This window comes from Myxine glutinosa, chromosome 4 (genome assembly GCF_964187855.1).
Source record: "Myxine glutinosa chromosome 4, kmMyxGlut1.1, whole genome shotgun sequence".
NCBI classification, from domain to species: domain Eukaryota; kingdom Metazoa; phylum Chordata; class Myxini; order Myxiniformes; family Myxinidae; genus Myxine; species Myxine glutinosa.
The window spans coordinates 207,740,293-207,764,876 of NC_136264.1; the positions used below are offsets into that span (position 1 = coordinate 207,740,293).

Consider the following 24,584-nt stretch of genomic DNA (forward strand, 5'->3'; position numbering starts at 1 on the left):
GGCACAGACATGGCCATTGAGCCTGGGACGAACATGGCCGACCTAAAAATTGATTTCATAATATTTTTTAACCATATTTTTACCTCAGCGCATTTCAGCGAGGACTTTATGCACGGAATCTGACCGGTCGCAGAGTAGCGCGCTGATTCGCTCAGAGCGATCACGTGATGTTCCTTCGCCATTAACTCAGTTACGTGTTCGCACGTATTTCAGAGCGAAAAAGCAATTGCCTTTTTTCACATTTGAGCGACGAACATTGCCATTCACACCACATAGGTTTTTTTCCCTTTCAGCTTTAGATCCATATTTTTTGCCATAATGTAGCGCATTATGGCTCTCTCGAGCTCGAGTTAGCCAATCATCTGGGAGCATGAGGCCACGTTGGCCACGCCCACGACACGACGCAGAGTTGCAATCCATCGCTCAGAGCGATCACGTGATGTTCCTTGCCGCGCAATTGCGTTTTTTCACATTTCAGCGAGGAACATTGCCATTCACACCACATAGGTTTTTTTTTCTTTCATCTTCAGATCCATATTTTTTGCCATAACCTAGCGCATTATGGCTCTCTCGAGCTCGAGTTAGCCAATCACCTGGGAGCATGAGGCCACGTTGGCCATGCCCACGACACGACGCAGAGTAGCAATCGTGCGTTTGCGTCGTTTCTTACCACGTATAAACGTGGTATTTTGTCTACGAGCATTTTGAATTTGGTATTTTGAATTTGTCTACGAGTGAGTGACTGGAAGACTGACTGTGATAAAGGCAATGGCACCGAAGAAAAGAAATTTGTGACGTTCAACCTCCCGAGCAAGGAAAATCGCTGATCGGAGACTCCATGAAGCAGATGAAGGTACTTTTCACCATCGACAAGCCAATCAAGAACGTGTCTCTAGATTCAGACAGCGAGAGACAGAAGATGAGACAGAGGCACGTCTAAACGCCAATCAACAATGTCTGGCGAGGGCCAGACAGCGAGAGACAGAAGATGAGACAGAGGCACGTCTGAACACTAATCAACAACGTGTGGCGAGGGCCAGACAGCGAGAGACAGAAGATGAGACAGAGGCACGTCTGAACGCTAATCAACAACGTGTGGCGAGGGCCAGACAGCGAGAGACAGAAGATGAGACAGAGGCACGTCTGAATGCTAATCAACAAAGTGTAGCGAGGGCCAGACAGCGAGAGACAGAAGATGAGACAGAGGCACATCTGAACGCCAATCAACAAAGTGTAGCGAGGGCCAGACAGCAGGAGACAGAAGAACAGCGCCAAAAACGACTCAACAACTGGCAACCATCAGGCAGACGGCAGCCGGCCATTGCATGGGAGAAGGCTGCATTCAGTTACAATCCAAACACTGACTACTCCTCAAACGTTGATATCGGCTCCATGTCGTTCACCTGTCAGTTTTGCCATGCCTTGAAATGAAAGGGAGAAACACCAGGAATGTGTTGCAGGGGAGGCAATGTCCTTTTGCCTTCTCTCCAATCTCCACCGGAACCTTTGAAAGAACTACTTCAATCAACTACGACTCAATCCAGACACTTCCTGAAGGAAATCCGTAATTACAACTCTTCGTTCCAAATGACTTCGTTTGGAGCAGATCGCATCGTCACTGAGCAAGGATTCATGCCTACATTCAAGGTGCTAGGCCAGGTATACCACCTCATTGGCTCTATCCACCCTCAACCAGGTGAGCAACCAACATTTTTACAAATCTATTTTATGGGTGACTACCGAGAAGAAGCTGCCCGACCCCCCTCCCCCCTCTTATCCCCCCCCCTCTTCTCTCCTCCCCCCTATTCTCCCCTCCCCCCCCGTTCCCCTCCCCTCCCCTCCCCTTCCCCCTCTCCTCCCCTCCCCCGCCCGGCAATGGCGGGTACTTCTGCTAGTATGGCTATAAATGTTTAATCTCCTGATCTTTTTTGCCCATCACATCTTTCCGTTTGCCTCCTGTTTATTTAGTCTTTGATTTGCTGTTTGATTTTTGCATTGCTGCAATTTTGATTATTGTTTTGACAATATTAATTTTTATTATTGCTCTAGGTAGTGATACAATAAGGACTACTGTGAATGCCTTTTATACAAGGCTCCATAATGTAAAAGGCAACCGTTCAATGACGTGCTACTTACGGGAGAAGAATATAATAAATGTTAACAATTGTGATTTAAGTTTTGAAAATTGAAGAGGCCGATGAAGTTTTCATATTCATACAAGGGACACACACAAAGACTGATTGAATAATAAAGTCTAAATAAATATAGATTGGAGATGGCAAAATATAGTCTCCATACTTTCTGATTTTGACCTTGATTTACAATCAACGAGAGTATATGCTAAAGGGAAAATGGAATTATACTGTTGGCAAAATTGGGGCACTGCACGCTAGCTTGCGTCCTAAATAGAACCTACCCATAATTATCGCCTGGAGCAACAGCGGCAGATGCTCCGTCCATTCCACACACAACCCGGAGTCCATGACGAGATCTGTTAGCAGCACCAGCACCACGTTGCACCTGCACTCAATAAAGATAAAGTATACTTGCAATTCATTCATTCATTCTCTCTCATTCATTCTCTCATTCATTCTCTCTCTCTCTCTCTCTCTCTCTATATTTTTCGCTTAATTTAATTAAACGCTTAATTTGCTCTTGATGTGTTCATAGCTCTTGCATGAGCATTTCCTTTAAAATTGTTTGTGGTTTTTGTTTGTGTCTTCACCTTTGGTTTGTAAAATTTTTATACTTGCTGGTTTCCTTTAAATATCCTTTGCTCCTTTTGGTGAATTCATGATCCTTACGAAATGTTTCTTTAAACTGGTTGCTTTGCTTACAACTTTGGCTTCAACGAAAATTGGCAGCCACACAACCGATACCATCAAGAGCTACTCTAGGGATTTCTTTCTTACTGGGAACCACACCATATCAAGTTACATTTCGATTCGGGAAAGTGTCTTTACAGACATATCATGGGCCTTCGATATTGTCTGTCACCATGCTTGGCTTGCCAAATATTCTGCCTGCAGTATCCAAGGCCACATTCATCATGGCTCGTTAATCATCTTCTTCTGAGCGCACAACTTGTCCTTTTATCTTCTCTTCCAGTTGAGATTAGTGTGTCTCAATATTGCTATTCTGACCGTGATTTATAAATCAACCATAGACTACATTAAGCTTAAATTTCAATTAAAGTTTAAAGGGCCACAGACACAGAAAATCATGTTTGGTTTAATTAATAGATATTGCTTCACTTAACACTTAATCGTCCTTTTTTTTGAATAAATATCACTCGATTGGCCCCCGCCACCCAAAAAACGGCGATTTGATTGCTCATGTGACTGGCTACGTCATCGAGGGAATTTTTGTTGCTGCTCGTAGTTTTTAATAATGATTTTGACTATCAGAATATTCTTGGTCAGGTAGTTATCATTGCGTGCTGAGAAACCTTTCCCTCGATTACATCACACAGGTGACATCATGAATGAACATCACGATTTTAGGGGCGGGACTCCACTACCAGCTAAAAACTACCAGCAGCAACAAAAATTCCCTCGATGACGTAGCCAGTCACATGAGCAATCAAATCGCCGTTTTTTGGGTGGCGGGGGCCAATCGAGTGATATTTATTCAAAAAAAAGGACGATTAAGTGTTAAGTGAAGCAATATCTATTAATTAAACCAAACATGATTTTCTGTGTCGGTGGCCCTTTAATGTTGTCTATGGAAAACTTAAAATGGAAAACTTAAATTTAAATTCTGTGATGTCTAATAGATACTCACTCGTATGTTACTTTATTGAAATCTTCAGTCCAATTTTGTTCCTCATATACATAGATGATCCAATACCATATTAAAACCATCTTTCCACTGTGTGGGTGATAAAAATTATACCTTATGGTTCCCTATCCCAATGACAGATTGGCAGCAGCTGCGTTCCTCTCGGCCGATTTGGAAAGGATCGGGCGTTGGTCCAACAAATGGAGCAGGTTATTCACTCAAAGCTAATCTCACACTCTCATTTCCTCTCTCCGGAAGGATTGTCCAGTGAACCCTCTTACTTGCTTCGCTGATCAGTCACTGGAAGAAAATTATCAGTCCCATGAATGCAGCCGCAGCTAATCAGCTGGGCTTCACCATCAGGTACACCCTCCCCTGGGTGGAACATAAATCAAACCGAGCCTCGAAATTTGGCCGCAGACAGGGAATCCTCCATTGTGCCAAGTTCTTCCACGGTAAACGAATCTTCTCACGGCCTGCAAGGCATCTGACCGGGTTCAGGATTCAAACTCTGGCTACACAGCTTATATAAATTGAGTGTGCGCACTTCTAGGCCACATAATATATCTGGCGATCATGGTAACTATGTTTGCAAGATCCATTGTTGCCGATGTAAAACAGCATATGACAAACATTTGCTGTTACACATTGCAAACAAAAGTGGCACGGCAAACATTTCCCAGAAAAAGAACGCTGTTTTGGCAATAACCCACACAGACCGACCACAAAGAATCGCATTTCAAAGTGTGTGAAGAAAAGGTCTGCAGGACATATTAATGGATGATCTAGATATTGTGAACAAAACAAATGCTGGCGACGTTGAGGCTCTTCTGTTGTCTATTTCCTGAAATAAACGGGCGATTATGGGTACGTGAGAACAGAAAGCGTTCTTAATGCATGAAACATAAACTTGATGTGATCTCTGCAGAGCTGTATTTGTATTTGCAGCAAATGCTTGCACAGGATCCAAATTCACTTTCTTAACAAAAACGTTTCTTGGGTCAGTGATGTCATGATTTTGCAACATATATATATATATATATACTGACAAACGGACTACCTTATACAGTCACGTGAAAAAGTAAGTACACCCCATGTAAAGTTTTGACTTTTTCAACATATTTCAACATACAGTGTTGTATGTTTCAACATACAGTTTCATACTTTTCATACTTTCATACATACTTTCATACAGTTTCAACATACAACATACAACATACAGTTTCAACATACAACATACAGTTCAACAACATATATATGACAGTAAAGTCCCCGCACTTATCTAAAGCTTAGTAAGATTCCCAAGATGTTTCTGGGGTTCATTTCACTGCATTTAATAGGAATAGAAAGGCACACAATGCCTGCTCATGATCGACAGGAACTAAACTTAACCTGCCTAACCAGGTAAATTCAGAAATTTACATGCCAATCATATTTGTTTCCATTTTTCACAAACAGGTGAAATGTTTACACTATAATAGAGTGGCAATGAAACAATCTTGGCCAGGGACACTGATGCCTCTTACCGGTAGAGTGTGGGTGATGTTCTGAATATTTCAGGAAGGTAATCAACAAGAGGAAGCCATATTCCACCCCCTACGGGCATGGGCAGGGGTTGTGCACTTCCGCTTTGAGACACCTTCAGTCTCCAACTAACATATGGAGGTTCTGCAGGAAAACAAAAACACTCGTTGATTTTTGAGCTTTCATGACAATTTATGGTCCAATGGATATGACTATTGAATCTTCTTGAGTGTGTTTTACACGTATGACTCAAAACACTTGCTTGTGGCTAGATTTTTGGCAAGAAATTTGGAATGGGATCGAGGCCCAAATTTTAGAAGAGTTGAAAACAATCTTTACAGAGGGACTTCCCAGATCATCAATACACATAACTCACTCTTCCTAAATATACCAATTGAAATGTGTGCAAACTGTCAGTTCAGAATGCCTAAATGTCTAAAAATTATCATCCAGATACAACAAATAAATAAATAAATAAATAAATAAATAAATAAAACAGCTACATGAGAAAGAATGGTGAGACTTTCCTCTTGAGATTCCCTATCCGTGATATGGTGCCATCATGCCAATCCAAAAGATGAGAGGACAACGAGAAGATAAAATGAGATGCATCATTGTCATTAGCAATCAAGACCAGATATCAACTCAGCTAGTTATACTCAGATTAGACCTTAGTTCTATAAAACAAGCCTTTAAATTGCACAGCACAAGGGTGGCATCAACTGTGTGCCTGGGCGGTGTAGGTGTTGAGTCCGCTCCACGTCGTGTCCATGTCGTATTTCTTCTGGAGTTAAATATAACTGATTTATCAGTTAATACAAAATCATTGATCAACTGTCAATTGAACGGAGAAACAACATCTACCAATCTGTTGTGAACATTCGATCGGCGTCTTCATCTGCACTACGAACATAACACCGCCATCTTCCTCTTAACTTACACCATCTTCGTCTGAATCTCTTGCACAAGGTTCAAAATGATACGGATCTACAATTCTCAGAAAGTGTTTTATCACGAATTTTGTCTCCAATGGCTTCTTTGCAATTCTACTGATCAGTTTCATCCTGCTGACAACCTTCAGAGTTGCTAATGACAATGGAATCTGTATCACAATCCGAGCTCGACATGCACTGTTCTCTATGTAAGTTGCTGTTAGGAACAGGGTGAGTTCATAATGTGACGTCACTGACAAAAGTGAAAATCGACACTGCAGGGCTTCTTTCGACACTTTGTACAACAACAACAACAACTTCTCATAATAGTTGTTGGACTTTGTAATTGACAAAAAAAAACAATTCCCTTCAAGTTAGACTGTGATTAATGATTTTTCTATGGTTTTCAGAAAGAAAACTTTTGTGTTTCGGCTCCCCTATAAGTTATCACAGTTACGAAACCCAGCATGGCCTCTGGCTAAAAACCTATACCTATCAAACCTATACCTATCAAACCTATCACGCCAACCTGAAAACATAATGCCCCCGGCGATTTCGTCGGCATAAAAAAATGCTTCTCATAATAATTAGGCTAAATGTCTAGCTAGATTGAAGCATAGTAGATCCTAAACAAACCTCTTTCCTCGTCAAGTGAGCTTCCAGAGCCATTGCTTCTCCGAGAATCGAGGTGTGCATGACGATGCGGAGTCCCAGGGCTGAAATGCGGACACAAAGCTATTGGTATATCTGGTATGCACGCAATGCTCACAAAACAAAACCAAACACCATTTCAAGTGCTACTTTATAATATGAAGTACAAACCAATACCACATACTGTTAAAAACATATTACTATGTAAATGCTGAACTTTCAGACTCTTAGACTCATATGTGTAAGCAGTTACTCAATTAATACACTTTACTGAACTTGTACCTTTTTGTATGCCTGCACGTTCAATGAATACCTCAAAATCAAAAATAAACTCTGAGTTGTCCCATCAAGGAGAATGTGGAATACTGGTGGATGGTGTCCTCAAACTTCGTAGAACTCCAACCCACAGATCTGAATCTTTAAATCCTCACATATGTCCACAGGTAACACCTTCATTCATCTTTTTACTTATTACATGAATGAGAAGAATGAGAAAAAAAAAGAAGAGCTTTTTCACACATCAAGCAGATATGTCATGCTGTGCTGAATCCCTGTGTGCAAGGTAGGGGATTAGAGTAATGGCAGAGTTTTCTATCATCAGCACCTGCTATTGTGTGGGTCATGCACATTGTAAACAATGCGGACCTGCATCGGGATCACTCCAAATGTCTGGATAAATATCTGCAACTGGAAGTAGCTCTAGCTTATATAATGTTGTTAGTCATTTAGATAAGTAGAGCAGGCACCTCTATAATCAATAAATTAGAAGACGCTGGGGTCTTGTTGACCCCCATGGAGAAGCATGCTGACGGAGCAGCTGCTCTGCGATCTACAAGTATCGAGTAAACACTTCCTCCGACAACAAAAAGGAGGCCATGAAAGCTTATAAGAACCTGGATGGCTACAAATAACTTGTGGCCAGCTGGGATCATAGGATGCAGACTTGGGATGTGCCAGAGAAACAGAGGGTGCTGGTGATGCCCAAGTTATGTATCGACCAAAGTTAATTATCAATGTACACTTATAAACACATTTTTTTCTACTATTTGTAGAAACTACTATTTAAGTCCACTACTATTTGTAGCTGTGATGGAGGTGCTGGCTCGGAACGTAAAGGAGGGTTTACCATGGGAGTTGTTGAATGCAGATGATCTGGTGTTGATTGGGGAAAGTATGGATGGACTGAAGGAAAAGATGAACAAGTGGAAGGAATGTATGGAGACAAAAGGTCTGAAGGTGAATATCGGAAAGACGAAGGTGATGGCAAGTGGTAAAGCATGTGGTGAGGTGGAAAGAACTGGGAAGTGGCCCTGTGCTGTGTGCAGGAAGGGTGTCGGAGTGAACTCCATTCAATGTACAATGTGCGCTGAGTGGATTCATCGAAAATGTTGTGGCCCCAACCTCTCCCCCCGGCCCACTCCCACTCTTTCTGTCGTTCTCTTCATTTTGTTACGTCCTGATCTGGTCTGTGCTTTAGCTCCTACAAGACCCACGACAATGTATACAGACATCGGAGCAATACCCCTGGGCGCTCACCTGGTAGAATAAAACAGTATACTACACTGACTGAAGGTATTTTAAACCGTATCATGGCATTTTAACCAATTCCAATGGTTGCTAGAAGACAGGGCATCATGTACAATCATACTAACATAATCATAAGATTTTAAACAAAAATAAAATACCTGTTTTGGGGGGCAACCTCTCCCCCGCCATAGACTGACTACCTTAGACCCCAATTTTTTTTAAAGCCGTGAATAAACTTTGGGGTACAGCCCGGGTGGTGAAGGTTGTGGTCAGGTTTCATCGAAATTGTGTGTGTAGTTTCAGAGAAGAAAGCAAATATCCATTTTGGTGGGAGGTGGGGGGTCAAACCTGGAGCCACTTTGACCCCCCGTTGACCTCCTCAGACTTTGATTGTCTCCGTGCAGTGAACAAACATTGGTACAGCCCGGCTGGTGAAGGTTGTGGTCAATATTCATCGAAATAGTGTGTGTAGTTTCAGAGAAGAAAGCAAATATCTATTTTGGTGGGAGGTGGGGGTGGGGGGTCAAATCTGGAGCCACTTTGACCCCCCGTTGACCTCCTCAGACTTCGATTGTCTCCGTGCAGTGAACAAACATTGGTACAGCCCGGGTGGTGAAGGTTGTGGTCAATATTCATCGAAATAGTGTGTGTAGTTTCAGAGGAAAAAGCAAATTCCTATTTTGGGGGGTCAAACGTGGATCCACTTTGGCCCCCGGTGGACCTCTTAGAGTCTTAGACCCTGATTTTTTTTTTAATGCTGTGAACAAACTTTAGTCACAACATAACAAAAATAATTTGTGCCAAGTTTGGTCACAATCCCATCAGCGGTTTCGGAGAAGAAGTTGTAAGTGTTTATGGACGGACGGACGACGCGCCATCACATAAGCTCCCCGGAACTTCGTTCCAGGTGAGCTAAAAACACAACAACTGTATGCGCTTACCCATTGTTTACTCCGGTCCTTGTAATTCATGTAAACATATATCAATGCATACGAACTGCGTACGAATGTTCCTTCACATTCAGCAAACTGGATCGTTGTACCCCACTTCATTATTTATTTATTACGGTTTGAATTTGGAACGATAATTTGTGGACACCCTGTATATGGGCAAGGTGCCATTGCATTTGTTCTGCGAGTAAAGAGAACCACACCTGTCATCATGGCAGATCACTCCATAGTCAGACTCATGTGCTGTGAGACTTCTTGTTCTCACGAGGGGCTTTCGGCTACCATTGGATGGCTCTGCAGAAAGAGTGAAAATGGAGTTAGCTGTACAACTGGGCTTTACATAGATGAGTTACAGAACATATTCAACCCATAGTCTATGCAATGAAGGTGAGAACGTTAAAAGTATGTGGCATTAAGAATAAATTCACACAACTTTCAAACTGAAGATGTTAAATAAAACACATTAGAAGGCATATGTGGTGAGTGAAAAATAAATCAACAGATCACAAATGACGATTTCAGAGTTGTCAGTTGGAATTTAGAATAAAGGGGCATGAAGAAGCACAATTTGATGATCGACATATTACAATCTGCCAGTGATGCCCAGCCCATTAATCTACACCCCCCCCCCCCTCTGCTTAGATAAGGAAATAGGACACTGAGGACTGCTCGTAAATTTATTGGGTGTGATCTGCCTTCCAGCGAGAGCCTGTACTCCAGTTATCGTACGAGACAAGTCCCACGCACGGCAAGACAGTTTTGAACTTCTCCATTCGGGTAAGCGTTATCGTTATATCAAGACCAAATTGCACAACAATTTTTACCCCTCTGCAATCCGAACCCGAACCCTAACAACGCTACATCACTGCCTCCAGACTATTGTCTTGGGCTAGGCCGAGCTAAAAGTATTAGAAGCTCCTATATTTCATTTCTGCATAAGTATAAGAAGCTCCAGTATAATTTCAGGGACTTCTTGCAGCTTCAGTTGTCTTTCCTACTTTTATTTTTCATCAACTCAGAGTAACCAATCACAAATGGACATAATTATAGAATGCTGTTATTAGAGATGTTCATGCAGTTTGTAAGAAGTTGATGATCAGGTACTGATATTATAACATTGTACTTGGGCTGCTAATTTGTGGAGTCTCAGTATGTGGCTACACTACAAGAGTAATCAAATACTGGGGTAACCAGTGGAGTGTTTGTAGAAGGTTGAAGCAATAACTGATTAAGTGTAAATGAGGCGGTGATGTAAGGATTGTTATGTGAAGGCAATACTGTCAACTACTCTCTAAACCAACATCATCCCTATCTTGTTTAGGACATTTTTTAGACTGTAGTTTGTCATCCCTACATTGCCTTTTTAATTTGGCAAATTTTTTTTTTATTCACTTGTGTATTGTAATATTGCATCATCTTTCAACCCTGACAATTCTAACACTCTCACTTCCTCTCTAAGAATTGTCTGATGAACCCACGTACTTGCTTTTTGTCCCCCGTCGAGCGAGAGCGAAAAGGGGACTATGGTTTTCCCCTCCGTCCGTGTGTGCGTCCGTCCGTCCATCCATCCGTGCGTGCGTGCGTCCGTCCGTCCGTCCGTACGTGCGTGCATCCGTCCGTGCGTGTGTGCGTAAGCGAAGGACCGAATTCTAATTTGGTGTGTGGGTGCAACTAGGCATAACGAAGAACGCTATTGAAAATTGGGTCGCCACGTCAAACGCCAAGATGGCCGCCGCCATGTATGTCTGAACCTTGTGAGCGAAATATCTTGAAAAATAAACGAACTACTAACTTCTAATCTGGTGTGTGGGTGTATCTACGCATAAGGAAGAAAGCTATTGAAAATTGGGTCGCCACGTCAAAATCCAAGATGGCCACCTTGCGTCTTCCACTTTGTCAACTCACATCACTTCACCGACGGGGGACCTAGGCGTAACGCTTGTTATACCACCATGTCCTCCTAAATGCCTCTATTTGAATAATAACTTGCAAGTGAGAGGGTTGGGCTTGGAAAGATGAATTGGAGAAGAAAATATCGAAGGTAAGTATGGGGGAGATGGAGGTGTATCGCCTGTGGGTTTGTCACTCACCGTTGTACATGCAACAGTGTTCATGATACACACCGTCACACAGGCAGACAGGGTGGTACTTTCTTTAAAAATGTTGGATGAAAAATTATCAGCAAGATGGCACCCCTATGGTGCTGGAATGGTCATGAAAATAGCTGTTAGAATGGCCGGAGCATTAAAGCTCAGCTTGAAACATGAGCACTGAGCAAGGTGATAAAACACCACCATCTGACATCTCTGCACATTCATAAATTGTCACCAAACCCGCGGCACACAATCACGCTCCCAACCCAACCGAGATCCCACCACTGTAAGCAAAATAAAATAAAATGAAAAATGTAGAGAAAGGACAAGACGTTGGAGAGTAGATTAGGGGGTGAGGGGAAAGACCAGCAGAGATGAAATAAAAAGTATGTTCAGATGAAACAAAATGTAGTACTGTTGGGCAACATGGTTGAAGCACTGAACTCATAAAGCAGTGACAACAGACTCAAATCCAGTGTCGCATCATTGGGAAAGGTGTTTGAGATGATCTTTTATCAAACTATAGAAAGTACTTTTGAAGGTGCCAAAGGCAGCTCAGGATTTTGAAGTTCAAAATGTACAATGAAATTTCAAAACCTGTGAATCAGATAAAACAGGATTTTGGACCAAATTCCTCGACCACCTTTGTACAGCCTCCCCAAAATCTCACACTACCAACCCAAACCAATTTCCTTAAGACTGACCATTCACAGGTGAGCTCTTTTGGCCAAGCAGGAAGCGATAATAAGGAGGCATCCTTGTACGGCTCACGGTAGAGACAACAACATCGGTCCTTTGTAGTTCAGGCAACAGCACTTCCAGCACCTCGACAGTTTTCTCCCGACACAGGTAGATGGCCACCTTCTTGATCTGGCATACAACGTCAAATAATTGTGCCACGTCAAGACATAATACATTATTGTGCCACTCGAAAATTGATCGGCAACGTTATTTACAAAATTTAAATGAATACAAGTTTCTGCACAAATAATCATAAGAAAGATCTAACATGACCTCTTTACCTTCCAGTAAAACATATCAATGGTCACACCTATGTTTGAAATGTGTCCACACTGTCTATCTTAAAATAAGGTATGATGATGAGGTATGATGAAAATAATATTTAATGTTTCCATATAATTGTGCACAGTTCACAGTAATGCATTTTTAAGGCATATAGTACTTTGTTGCTTGATTTTGCCTCGTTCCGATTATGCCGCAGATAGAACAGTGTAGAGGAAGCCATGTTGGCATGCTGTACTTTACCAACAGTCGATGTCTCTATTCTGCGTTTTTAGATCAATCGGTCCTTTGTAGCTCAGGTTAAACATGTGAAAGAGGAGGAGAGTGAAATGGCCAGGTATGGGAGAAAGGGGAGTATGGGAGAGAATGGATGGTGTGGTGTGTGGGGCGCTTCAGAGGTTGAAAGGAAGGGTGGAAGATAGATTGAGAAAAATGAATGAGATCATGTTTGAGTATGCCTGTGTCACGTTTGGAGTGAAAGAGTGTGTAGAGAGGGGTGAGAAGGAGGCACGTTTGAGCAGGAGGCAGAGGCAGATCCATAAGTTGAGAATGGAATTTGAGGAGCTTGAATGGAAGATGGAAGAGGGCAGTGGAAGGGGAGAGGAATGGGCTTGAGGTGTTGACGAAGCAGGTGAGGGTGAGGTTGGTGAAGTTGAAGAGCTGAAAAGGATGAAGAGGCGAAGAAAGGAGAGGCAGAGGAAGAGAAAGGTTCTTTGAGAATCCTTTTCGGTTTTTGAAGGATCTGTTGGAGCAGTCTCAATTTGGTGTACTGAAGGTACCAAAGGAAGAGTTGGAAGGTCACCTGCGTGTCACATATGCACACAAGGAGGGACAAAGTGATGGAGGACATCGAAGGATTGGTGAGACCGACAGAGCCAGGTGTTCCATTTGATTTATCAGAGCCAAAGATGTCTGAGATTGAGGCAGTTTTCAGGAAGGCACGGGCGGCATCGGCTCCAGGACCAAGTGGAGTGCCATACAAGGTGTTTAAGAGTTGTGAAGGCATCAGGCAGTATCTGTGGAAGGCTCTGAAGGTGGTATGGAGGCAAGGAGTGGTGCCCAGCCAATGGAGTATGGCGGAAGGAGTTTATATTCCAAAGCAGAAGGAGGCTGTGACACTTAAGCAGTTTAGACCAATATCATTGCTCGATGTAGATGGGAAGATATTGATGAGTGTCTTTGCGGCACGGCTCTCAGGCTTCATCAGAGGGAATGGTTTTGTGGATGGTTCTGTGCAGAAGGCAGGAATACCAGGATCACCAGGATGCATTGAACACTCGGCAATGGTCTGGCAAGTGTTACAGGAGGCAAAGAGGCAAAGGAAGGATGTGGCGGTGGTTTGGCTGGATTTGGAGCCAGCCCCTGGTCAGAGTTTGCCAGCGATGTTTGCATTCATGGATGACCTGACAGTTGTCCAACAGTCGACTGATGCAGCAGTAGAGGTACTGGGACGACTGTAAAGGTTGATGGGGTGGGCAAGAATGGGCTTTAAAGCAAGAAAATCGAGGAGTGTGATAGTGAGACGAGGAGTGGTGGATAACATGCACAGGTTTGAGCTGGGAGGGGAGGTGGTTCCATCATTGACAGAGGCCCCTGTGAAGAGTTTGGGAAGATGGTATACAGTGGAGTTGAATGATGTGGGAAGAGTGGAGGAGGTCAGCAACAAGCTTTTGAGAGGTTTGAAGAGGATTGATGGATGTGGTTTGCCAGGTAAGTTGAAGGTATGGTGTTTGAAGTTTGGATTGATGTCGTGAGTATTGTGGCCATTGATGATGTATGATATTGCGATTGGGCATGTAGAGAGGATGGAGGTTGTGGTGAGTGGGTTTGTGTTGGGAGTGCCACGCTGTTTGACGAACATTGCCATTTATGGTCAGGGTGGAAAAGTCCGGTTTCCCTTGAAATCATTAACCGAGGAGTTTAAGGTGGTGAGGGTGCGGGAGTTCATGATGTTGCGGGATCCAAGTGATGCAGTGGTAAGAAATGCTCTCCCAGAGAAGAATGGAAGTCGGAAGTGGAATGCAAGAGCAGAGGTGGATGAGATGGAGGAGCGGTTGTAACAGGAGGAAGTCATGGGGATGGTACAGCACGGGAAGCATGGCTTGGGGTGGATGAGGCATGAACGATGGGGAAAGGCATGTGTGAAAGAGAGGAGGAAGATGGTTGAGAGGGAGGTGAGAAGAAAGGAAGAGGAGGGGAGATATGTGAAAGCAGTCAGTCAGGCACAGCAAGGTGCTTGGACTAGGTGGGAAGGTGTGCGGGTGAGGATGTTGAAGTAGCAAGAGATTTGGAGAATGGAGCCAATATTGTTGAGTTTCCTGTTGCGGGCAATGTATGATGTGCTTCCATCACCAGTAAACTTGAGATTGTGGGGGTTGTTGCAGGAGGAGAGATGTTAATATGTGTGGAGGTTTGGTGAATGGTGCAGCATGCATCGAGTGCATGCTCAGTAACATTGGCAGCAGGAAGACACAAGTGGCGGTATGATCAGGTGCTGGCGGTGGTAGTGCAGATGGTGCAACAAGAGCTGCTGAGATCGAGAGAGAGAGAGAGAAGAATGGAGAAGGAGACCGATGGGGGAGAGGTGTGGTTTGTCAAAGAGGGCCAAGTGGCAAGAGGTGGAAAGAGGAGGAGGTGGAAAGCAAGAGGGCTGTCAGATGCTTGTGATTGGCAGGTGGTGGCAGACCTAAATCCACAATTGGTCTTCCCAGAGGAGATCTGTGTGACAAGGTTGCGGCCTGACATTGTCATCTGGTCAGGTGTAACAAGACAGGTCATCTTAGGGGAATTGTCTGTACCTTGGGAAGAGAACATGGAGGAGGTGCATGAGAGGAAGAGAGGAAAGTACAGTGAGCTAGAGGCAGAGTGCCGGGAGAAGGGTTGGCGAGTTTCGTGTCAGCCATTTGAGGTGGGGTGTAGAGGGTATATTGGAAATTCCTTTTCTGCATTTATTGTTCAGCTTGGAGTGTGTGGGACAGAAAGAAGGAGAATGTGTGACAAGGTGGCCCAGATTGCCTTGAAAGGCTCACTTTGGATATGGAGGAAGTTTATGGAGGCACGTCGAATGGTGTAGGTTGAGGTTGTCGGTGGTGGTTCATTTCAGCCTAAAAGGGGTAGTGACTGAGCGTGGAAGAGAAATGGAGATGTGTGAATGGTGTGTGTGTGTGTATGTTGCAGGAGTAGGTGTGTGTGTTGCAGGAGTGGGTGTGGTTTTGCATGAATGTGTTTTGTTTGAGTGGTACATGTTGTAAGGGTAGGTGGTCAGTTGGTATTGTTTTTGGTGTGTGAGTGAGTGGATATGGGGCTGTGTATTCTGGGAGTGGAGGCAGTTTTGTTGTAGTAGTCTGTGTTCTCACTGGCTGAGGGTGGGGGTATGTATGCATTCAGGTGTAGCTGCTGCATGTGGAGGCATATGTGCCCCTGCTGGCCCACCTTAGCTGACCGTATCAAGGTTGAAGGGCCAAAACGGGATGATGCTGAGGACCTTGACTGAGGACCCGGTCAGTGAAGCCTAAGTCACACATAGGCGGATTTGTCGGCGACTACTGGCGACTGGAAAAATCGCCACCACCCGCCGACAATCGTAATGAAACCGTAATGGACGGTCTTCTGTAGTCGTGATTATCCTCCCCAGGTCGGCTGCAGTCGGCAAGAGCCGCAAAGGGGCCAAATATTTTTTTAAATGTTTAAAAACGGCGCGCTCAGTCGTCCTCAAAAAAGATCCGCCATGCTGTCGTGATGGAACCGCCATGCTGTCGTCGGTATCCGTAATAAGACCGTAAAGCGGCCGCAACCCAGTCGCTCATAGTCTTCCGCAATCGCCCCACCAGCTAGCACGGCAGAGATGCGAATGCCATACGGCCTTCCTGCGGCATCTTCCCGACTACGGGCCGACACTGTTGCGGCTGCATATCGACTACAGAAGAACTGCCACGTCTCCCCTGCGGCTATGGGAGACTGACGACGACAGCAGTAGGACTAGTGGCGGCCGAGTTACGGCCATTGGCGACAGAGATACGACTGCCTGGCGACTGCATTACGACATACCATGATTCCATGGCAAGACAGGATGGTGTGAGGGTCCCCGTGGAGTGAGTTCCTGTGGTGCCGACAAGGATATGGCTTTATTGTTTGGACTTGGGACTTTTGGGAACTTTATTTTTGGGACTTTGGTCCTTTGGAAACTTTATTTATGGGACTTGGGACCAGTGGAAATAATTTGTTGGACTTTATTTCCATTCTCTCTCCCTGCAGAAAAGTTTAATTATTACATTACAATGATACATCTTTATTAACTTTCTTATTGTACATCAAACATCTTTATGCTTCATGTCATACATCATTGAAATGAATAAAGTGAAATGTAAAATAGAGAAATAAAGATTTAAAAAGTTGTGTGAATCGTCTCCAATTGCCGGCGGTCTTATTGCAGTCTTGCGGACGTCGGAGTAAACCGCCACCCGGCCCCAATGCAGTCGCCGCGATCCGCCATCGGTCGTAATCTAGCCGCCAGACTGTCGCCACGCTGCCGCCGTGCATCCGCAATGCAGTCGTCGTCGATCTTCAACAGTCGCCATCCCACTCGGGGCGTCGTCGCAATGCAGTCACAATGTGGCCGCCTGCAGTCGCCATACTGCCACCTGACCATATTTGACCGCCCGAAATCGCCAGTAGTCGCCGAAAAATCTTGATCGCCGGCAGTCGCCAAAATATCCGCCTATGTGTGACTTAGGCTTTAGGCACACTTTTCACCAGGTGTATTTTGAAATTATATATAAATACGTATATATCACCTCCTCTGTTCTCTCAACTCCCTCATCCTTGCCAATGAAGATATTATACAATTCATCTCCGAAGGTCTTCATGGTTTGCTTCAACATCAATTACGAGTCTGCCGGTATTCCCAAGGGAATGAATAGATTTGATTGAGCCATGTTTGTCCCATGATCCCATTTGAATGAATAAGGGTAGATAGATAAGATTCATTGTGATTCTGAACAAGGGATTTATTTTATATCTGTTACCTCAGTTTTGCTGTATGTGTCTCTCTCTTCCGCCCACCCGCTCTCTCTGTCATAATAAACCTTTTGTTCATAAAAAACTTATACATAGTCATTTGAGGTACAGGACTTTGCCAGTGCAAATTAATTGGCTTAGAAAATCAGGTAATGGGCCGATTGGGAAACACGAATTTAACGCGCATATTGGGCCGTATGTAACGCTATTTGTTTAGGAATGCGCTTACGAGCTTGATCAAATCTTTCTAATAATTTAAGACTTGACTCAAACAAAACCAAAATAAATCTGACCCAACAAAGCCGGGCAGTGTGTAATCAGCAGTGGCCTACAGGCCTGTGTTAGGCCCACAAGGAAACAAGATGGTGGCCATATTATTTTGTCTCGGCATTATGGTGGGTGAGGCCAAGCAACAGATGAGTGTGGTCCGGAAGCTGTCCGGAAGCTATCCCTAACAACTAGGTACCCCAGCTAGTTGCAAGTAAAAAAAACAAAAAACAACTTGTACCTAAAAACGTTCCCCTCAAGTATGAAATATTGTCACAAATATCAAAATGTGGAACTTACGGAGGCCATTAGCGAAGGTTCGCTGTGCACTCCACACAGCTTGGTGAGAAAATGGAGGATGACTGGTAGATTGTCAGGCCAGCTTCTGGCAAGTGATGTCCAAACACTCTCAAAATCAGAAATCACCGCTTCAGAGACATACTGCAATGTGAAATGATTTAGTTCTGCATCAATGAGGTGAAGCAAGTTACAGCAGAGGAAAAAAAAAAACGCAACTGCTATCTCAAGGGAGTACGTTGGTGATATGGATAATTAATATATACACTTTGTAAGAAGATGGATCAAGGTTAACGTTGGACTAGCAGGATGGTCTGTAGGAGTGCAAACTGAACTCTGAGCTGTCTACCAGGGTTCGTCATCCTGGTGTTTTGCAGACAGGATGAGACATCAATGTGTGTGCTGTCCTTCGGAGGGTCGTTAACCTGAGCATCTCGTCTGCGAGCATTAACTTGTGGATGTTAAAGCTCCCACGGTGTCCTTCACAAAGAGCACATGAGCTATCATCGCGACACTCTGAACAAATTCCTACTCTCACCTACAGGGGGCACTGCATCAGAGGCATCATGATGCCCTGCAAAAACTGAAGCAAATCTACAGCAAATTATTTTTATGACTACAAATTTGAGGCTCATGGAAGAACTAGAACATATAACAGACAAGAACATAACAGAAGAAGGAGAACATCGTGGAAATGTGGGGAGCACATTGACAGCAGGGCAGAGGGACAAAATAGAGGGACACTTGAAGGAAGAATCAGCATGGCTGAATGGTCTTGTGTGGTTAGATAAATAACTAGAGTAGACCTATTAATTGTAATTCTTTCTTGTTGTATTATGTGTATTATTGTTGTATTATGCAGCGGGCTTAGCTATGCATCTGTATTGCTGCAGGTTGTCCTGTTCATGCTGAATAAAGCCTACACTGTACGAGTACAACCAAAACGAGCCTGTTTCTTCGACACTCCCTTTGCCTTATCTCAATGGGTAAGAATGGGACAGAAGGGAGGGGATGGGGGTGGGGGGTGTTCACAAGGGGTGTTTAAGGAGGAGGTAGAAAACAGAGAGGCCATCGATGTGCCTGCGATGAGAAAGTTATGGGCCCATAGACTCAGCTTCATCGCAGGAGATTGCAATTATCTTGAAGGCCTTGGTTTGCACAGCGGCAACTAAAGCCAGATATGAGGCAGGGGAGCCAACCCAGAGGGGGCTTGGAAGCTTACATGCCACCATCTTGGAAATGTCAAAAATGCTTTGTGCAGCAGTCATGTTAATTTACCAGTGAGTTTCCAAGCATTGGAACTTGTTTTCATTTTTACGGTTATTTAAAACAACAAGGCCGGCTTAACTTAAAAGCACCGTAATATTTTGGTAGTTTTTTATACTTCATATTATTTCAGCTGTAGAACATCATAGGACTCAAATGTGGTGCTAGAAAATGAAATTTGGAGATCTGGGATCTCCAACAACCTGGACAGCAAATATCCGCCACAAATACGAAGCTCGCACATTCCGAGTTTCAGTTAAAATAAATTCCAATAAAAAAACAAACAATAAAGACAGCTGATTATTCTAAAAGTATTGCTTCACCAGAGAAACACACCTGTGCTGTGATGTACATCAAATTGTTGAGAATGAGTTCAGAAGCCTGCTCTGATCCCCAGCCTGAACCCTTGAGCCAATGCTTTCCAGAAACTTCCGCACATGAAGTGAGTTCATGCTCCTCAAGACCTTCGACGCCCTGAGCTTGCACAGTCCAGTCCAACAGCTGGATGTTTGCGAGCCAAGGCTGGAGGAGAGACAGCAGTGCCCTGCGCCCACGCGTGCTGGTCGAAGTGAACCGCTGGCTGATCTCTACCGGGTGAAATGGAGAGGTGAGAAAATCGTATAAAAATGGTCGATGACACCTCCAAACACAAAAAAAGTTTCAAACAATAATGGAATCACCTTAAAAGGGAAACGTGAATGCAACCACTTACAACAAGCAATCCACAAACACATCAATGATAAAGAAAATTCAAAGTCTGAGAATTGGAAGAAGTACGGTAGTTGGAACCAGTGGATAAAACTGGCATCATTACCAACTTAACCCACCAGAAAAGAGTGGAAGTGTGAGCTCAGGATAGGTTTGGGAAAGTTCTTCTGACAGAGAGTAGGCTGTTGTGGTGAAGAGTGGAGGCAGTAGAGAGGTGGATGCCAGGAGCCGACCCATGATGCAACTTGTGCTCGCGTAATAAAAGAACCGTGGGGCGAGTATCTGCAGGTATGAAGTGATGAGGTGTAAAATGTAAAATTAATGTCAAACCTATTCTTTAATTTCAAAAGCATGGGGCAAGCACACAGGCCCATATGACACACACACGCACAAACACACAAAGGCTAGTGCATTAACAAACAGATGGAGCAGAGGGGAATGGGCAGCCAGACCACAATAAGTGAAGCAGAGGTGGATTTAAAAGGCCAAAAAAAACCAAACAAGTATTTGGGAGGCTCAGACGTTGTAGAAAACCTCAGGAAGAGACCATGAGGTAGTGATGGAGAGCGGTGACGACTCAAGGGAAGAGCACAAGTTGCCAATCTCGGAGGTTTACAGGCAGACTATTCACCTGCAGAAGTTGCATGGCCAGCTCTTGAATTTCCCGGGATGGGTCAGTGGCTTTAAACAGGATAAGGCTAAGCAGGATAGGCATACCAGCAAGCCATTCTCTATAAAACACAAAGTGTCATGGCATTCGACTTATGGAGTAAACAATACGGAAATCAACACAAATGGCACTTTCATTTGTGCTAAACACAAAAAAGCAGAAATGCTAACAACTGAAAAAGAAAGAAAGCACCAAATACACAAGAAACCTGCCTGTTGCAAAATGTGATGGCGATAGCAGTGAAGCAGCCAGACCCAATAGCAGAGGGACCAGCATAGCATTGAAACAGAGACCAACGAAGAAGCGATCGCACCGTGGGGTTCAGTTCGAGTAGCATTGCCGCAGTTTCAATGCCGAGGTTGTGAACCTGGTGACCAAAGTACATGATCCTAGAGGTTCAGCAAGACTTATCATAGGTTAATTACCGGGTATATCATAATTGGACATTACTATATTGAACCAATAAACCACAGCCCAATCAATAACTAAACAAAAAAAGGCCAGTGATGTTAACCTGGTGTTGGCTTAGCGGTTAGGGTGCCGGCTTGGGATCCTAGGATCCTGTCCTGGGTTTGAATCCCGGTTTATCGCTGAATTAACACCAGGGGGGTTTACTCGGCCTGTCATCCTTCCGAGGTTGGCAAATTAAGTACCAGTTCACTGGTAATTCCCTGTGTCGCAAGAGGCGACTAACAGGGTTGTCGGCAGGAAGGGCATCCGGCTGTAAAACATCGCTTCAAACAGGGGACCACGGTGCCCAAAAAAGGCCGGGAAAATGGCCTCTGAGGGTGGTTCCAGTGATGTTAACATCAAATGAAGTCAGAACAAGAAATTTGAGAGTGAAGGTCGTGATATTCCATACAGATAATGTGAGAATGCTTGCATTGACATGCTGTGGATTATTGGGGATCATAAGCAAGTTGTGCTCTTTCTCTGTGAACAAGCAAACCTGTGGTATTGGACAGTTGATTATGCGGTCCAGCCAGCTGTAAAAGTAGTCGTCCATGGTAATACCGGTGCCCTCGTACAAAGGGCCACAGCAAAGCACAGCTGTCATAGCCTAGGGCACAATCAGAGCCAACTTATAATCAACAGGATGTAGTGCAAGGGTTAAAAAAAACCCCAATCAAAATGATAACTGAACAAAGTTAACTGATTATATCTCATGTGATCACAACCCTAACATTTCACTCTTAAATACTCAATCTTAATGCGATCACAAATGAGCATTTCAATGCAGTGTATGGGATCCTAGACCCTTGGGATTTTATAGCACAAAATATTAATATATTCCACAAATACAGATAGAGTAATAACATCAGAGAGAAGCGCAAAAAATAAAAATAAAAGGTTGAGATAACTGTTTATTATAATATCTGCATGCAAAGCTACTACGATCGGTATTGAGCCCTTTCATGCCCATCCAACACAGCATTTTGGTGACCAATCGGGTGAGCACCTTCAGTGCAACAAAGTTATGGCGTGTGATGATGGTGCCTTCGGCGGTACACTCTGAGGGCCGCAGCAACAGGCTGAAAGGCCCAGCCCACTGACTTATCAGGTGAAACAGACTGTGCCGTAGCCCCTGTTGTGGAAAGAATTCATTGCGCTCGGCCACTGTGAAGGGAAGGACACAAGGCAGGAAAAATGGAGATTAGTGTATTATCTATCTTAGTCTGCACAAATAAAAGCCTGTACGTATGTTGCATGTCGTACAAGGACATTATGAGACAAATAAACACGACATATGGGTTACGACTCTTGAATCGCAACATCATGAGCAGGCAAGTGACTAAAGTGCTACATGAAAGACGCCTTCTGCGAAAAGGGTTCTTAGATTTTTTTTTCAAAGTCTGTTGATGTTCATATCAAAAACAAAAATGTTTGCAGGTCGATGAAGTATTGCTCTCCGATATAGGCCGGTGCGCACCTGCTTCACACACATTTCTTATGAATACTGTGGAATCAAAAGTCCTCAACCTCATTGCTATCGCCAATAAAGAAGAAGAGGCAGATGGCCTGCAGGACCTTAATCACAGACAGACTTGCGGCCTCCGTTTTCTTACGCCTCTCATGAGGTCTTACTCCCCCGGCTCTTTTACCCCTTTATTCTTCCCCAGTCACTCAACCCCACCCACACCCATCACTCCCCACCCTCTGTCACTTTGTAGTTCCAAAAGCCTAGACTTTGTATACAAAATGTTAAACATTTTTTCAACTAACTCTCAAGGTGAAGGTTTCCTGAATTTTATATCTATGAAGTTATCGATTTGCCAACATACATCATTTTCATGGTCTAGAGATTTAGAGATTTGGTTTAAATTTTGGATTCATCTTTATTTAAGTGATGAAGATAAACGTGGTGTGTTGATGTAGGGGGAGAGAAAGGGGAAGAGCAGTTAACTACCTTAATTTTGTCAATGTGAGACATAGACAAAAAGGGTTGGGGAAAATGACAAGATGCCCTGAAACCCCGAAAAAGATAGTTTAGAAAAACAGCGTTATAATAACATCAAAATTAAATGATCCAAGTTGGGACAAATATACTCATGAAACATTGAATTTTTACCTTCAGAAACAAACATACTTTTTGCAAAAAAAAAATTAAGCATGTGATGACGTGCCTACATATTCAGTCTGAGGTGGAAATGGCCCATTTATATTCATAGGTGTGAAATTAGCCAATTAAGGAAAATGATATGAATAAGAATAGTTGTTGCCTTCATGAGATACATGTATACATATGAATGAATGAATGAATGAATGATCGTTTTTAAGGCCATTTTCCCCGCTAGAGCGGGGGTTAGCCTTGCGGGCCCCATGACAATCATGGTTCCCTGTTTGAGGCAATGTTTTTATGGCCGGATGCCCTTCCTGACGCCAACCCTTGGTCACGCTCTTCGATGCGCAGGGATATGGTGTACCTATTCTAAACCGGGGTGCACACCGGGATCATTCATCCCAGCAAGGTGGTACTCAATTTGCCGACCTCGGAAGGATGACAGGCTGAGTCAACCCCCCTGGCGTTAATTCAGCGATCGACCGGGATTCGAACCCAGGATCCCAAGCCAGCACCCTAACCGCTAAGCCAACAACACAATACATTTATATGTATAAAAACAAAAAATTCACACGAGGGCTTAAGGAGGTTTGCATCTGTTCTATTTCACTGCAACGATAAAAGTACAAATGTAGTTCCAGAAGAATGGTCTACCAGGCAGGTGGGTGATGAGGTTGGACACAAGCGCACTGATCTGTAGTCGAGCGTCAATAAAAAGGTCCGAGTCGCGTTCACGTTCGGCTTCCAGAAGCTGCCGCATTTGGTCCAGGTACTCAAGAAGGATAAAATGAAGGTCTCGCGAATCCTGCTCAAGTCTGCTCCTGTACAATCCCACCGGTACAATGCAGTCACAAGAGACAAATTGTAATTCAAAGGGGGATGAGAAGGGAAAAGAGGGGGCTTATAACTTAAAGATCTACAAAGTCGGTATTGGTTTATAAATCTTGCTCCATGTGGAAATATTTTTAAACTTAACCTCCTGAAAGCCCAATACGTTTGGGTTATTAAACATGATAATCAATATCAAGAGAATTTTCTCTCACTGAGATAATTATCAAATTAAAGCAAAGGAAACTATAATGGCACTCGGCAGAGCACATCCCTCCGCCAGGCTGAACAGGCTACGTTTTGTATCCCACTGATGGGCCGGATCTACATCCAAACCTTAACCAAAATCCAATAAACTTGTTCTTGTCACCTACTCAACTCATCCACTTCGTTTTGTCATAATCCATACACAACCCTTTGAAATATCGTGATATATTGTATATCGGTTTTTGTCCTATGTTTCAATGGTGAAGAATCACTTTCTAAATTCTC

The 24,584-nt window shown here is 43.7% G+C and overlaps 1 protein-coding gene across 9 annotated transcripts in view; it reads right to left on the reverse strand.

Moving 5' to 3' along the window:
- The window catches only part of LOC137426021 (protein furry homolog-like), a 417,549-nt gene that overhangs the window by 85,923 nt on the left and 307,042 nt on the right, over positions 1–24,584 (reverse strand). For all 9 annotated transcript variants that reach the window (XM_068114742.2, XM_078776948.1, XM_078776949.1 and 6 more), the window contains 13 exons: positions 23,919–24,085; positions 22,164–22,321; positions 21,654–21,764; positions 20,917–21,071; positions 20,666–20,765; positions 20,154–20,316; positions 19,663–19,913; positions 18,064–18,204; positions 12,162–12,327; positions 9,568–9,658; positions 6,873–6,952; positions 5,307–5,448; positions 2,417–2,520 (listed from right to left, as the gene is read on the reverse strand). In XM_068114742.2, coding sequence (XP_067970843.2) covers positions 2,417–2,520; positions 5,307–5,448; positions 6,873–6,952; positions 9,568–9,658; positions 12,162–12,327; positions 18,064–18,204; positions 19,663–19,913; positions 20,154–20,316; positions 20,666–20,765; positions 20,917–21,071; positions 21,654–21,764; positions 22,164–22,321; positions 23,919–24,085 — 1,829 coding nt within the window. The remainder of the gene's footprint in view (positions 1–2,416; positions 2,521–5,306; positions 5,449–6,872; positions 6,953–9,567; positions 9,659–12,161; positions 12,328–18,063; positions 18,205–19,662; positions 19,914–20,153; positions 20,317–20,665; positions 20,766–20,916; positions 21,072–21,653; positions 21,765–22,163; positions 22,322–23,918; positions 24,086–24,584) is intronic.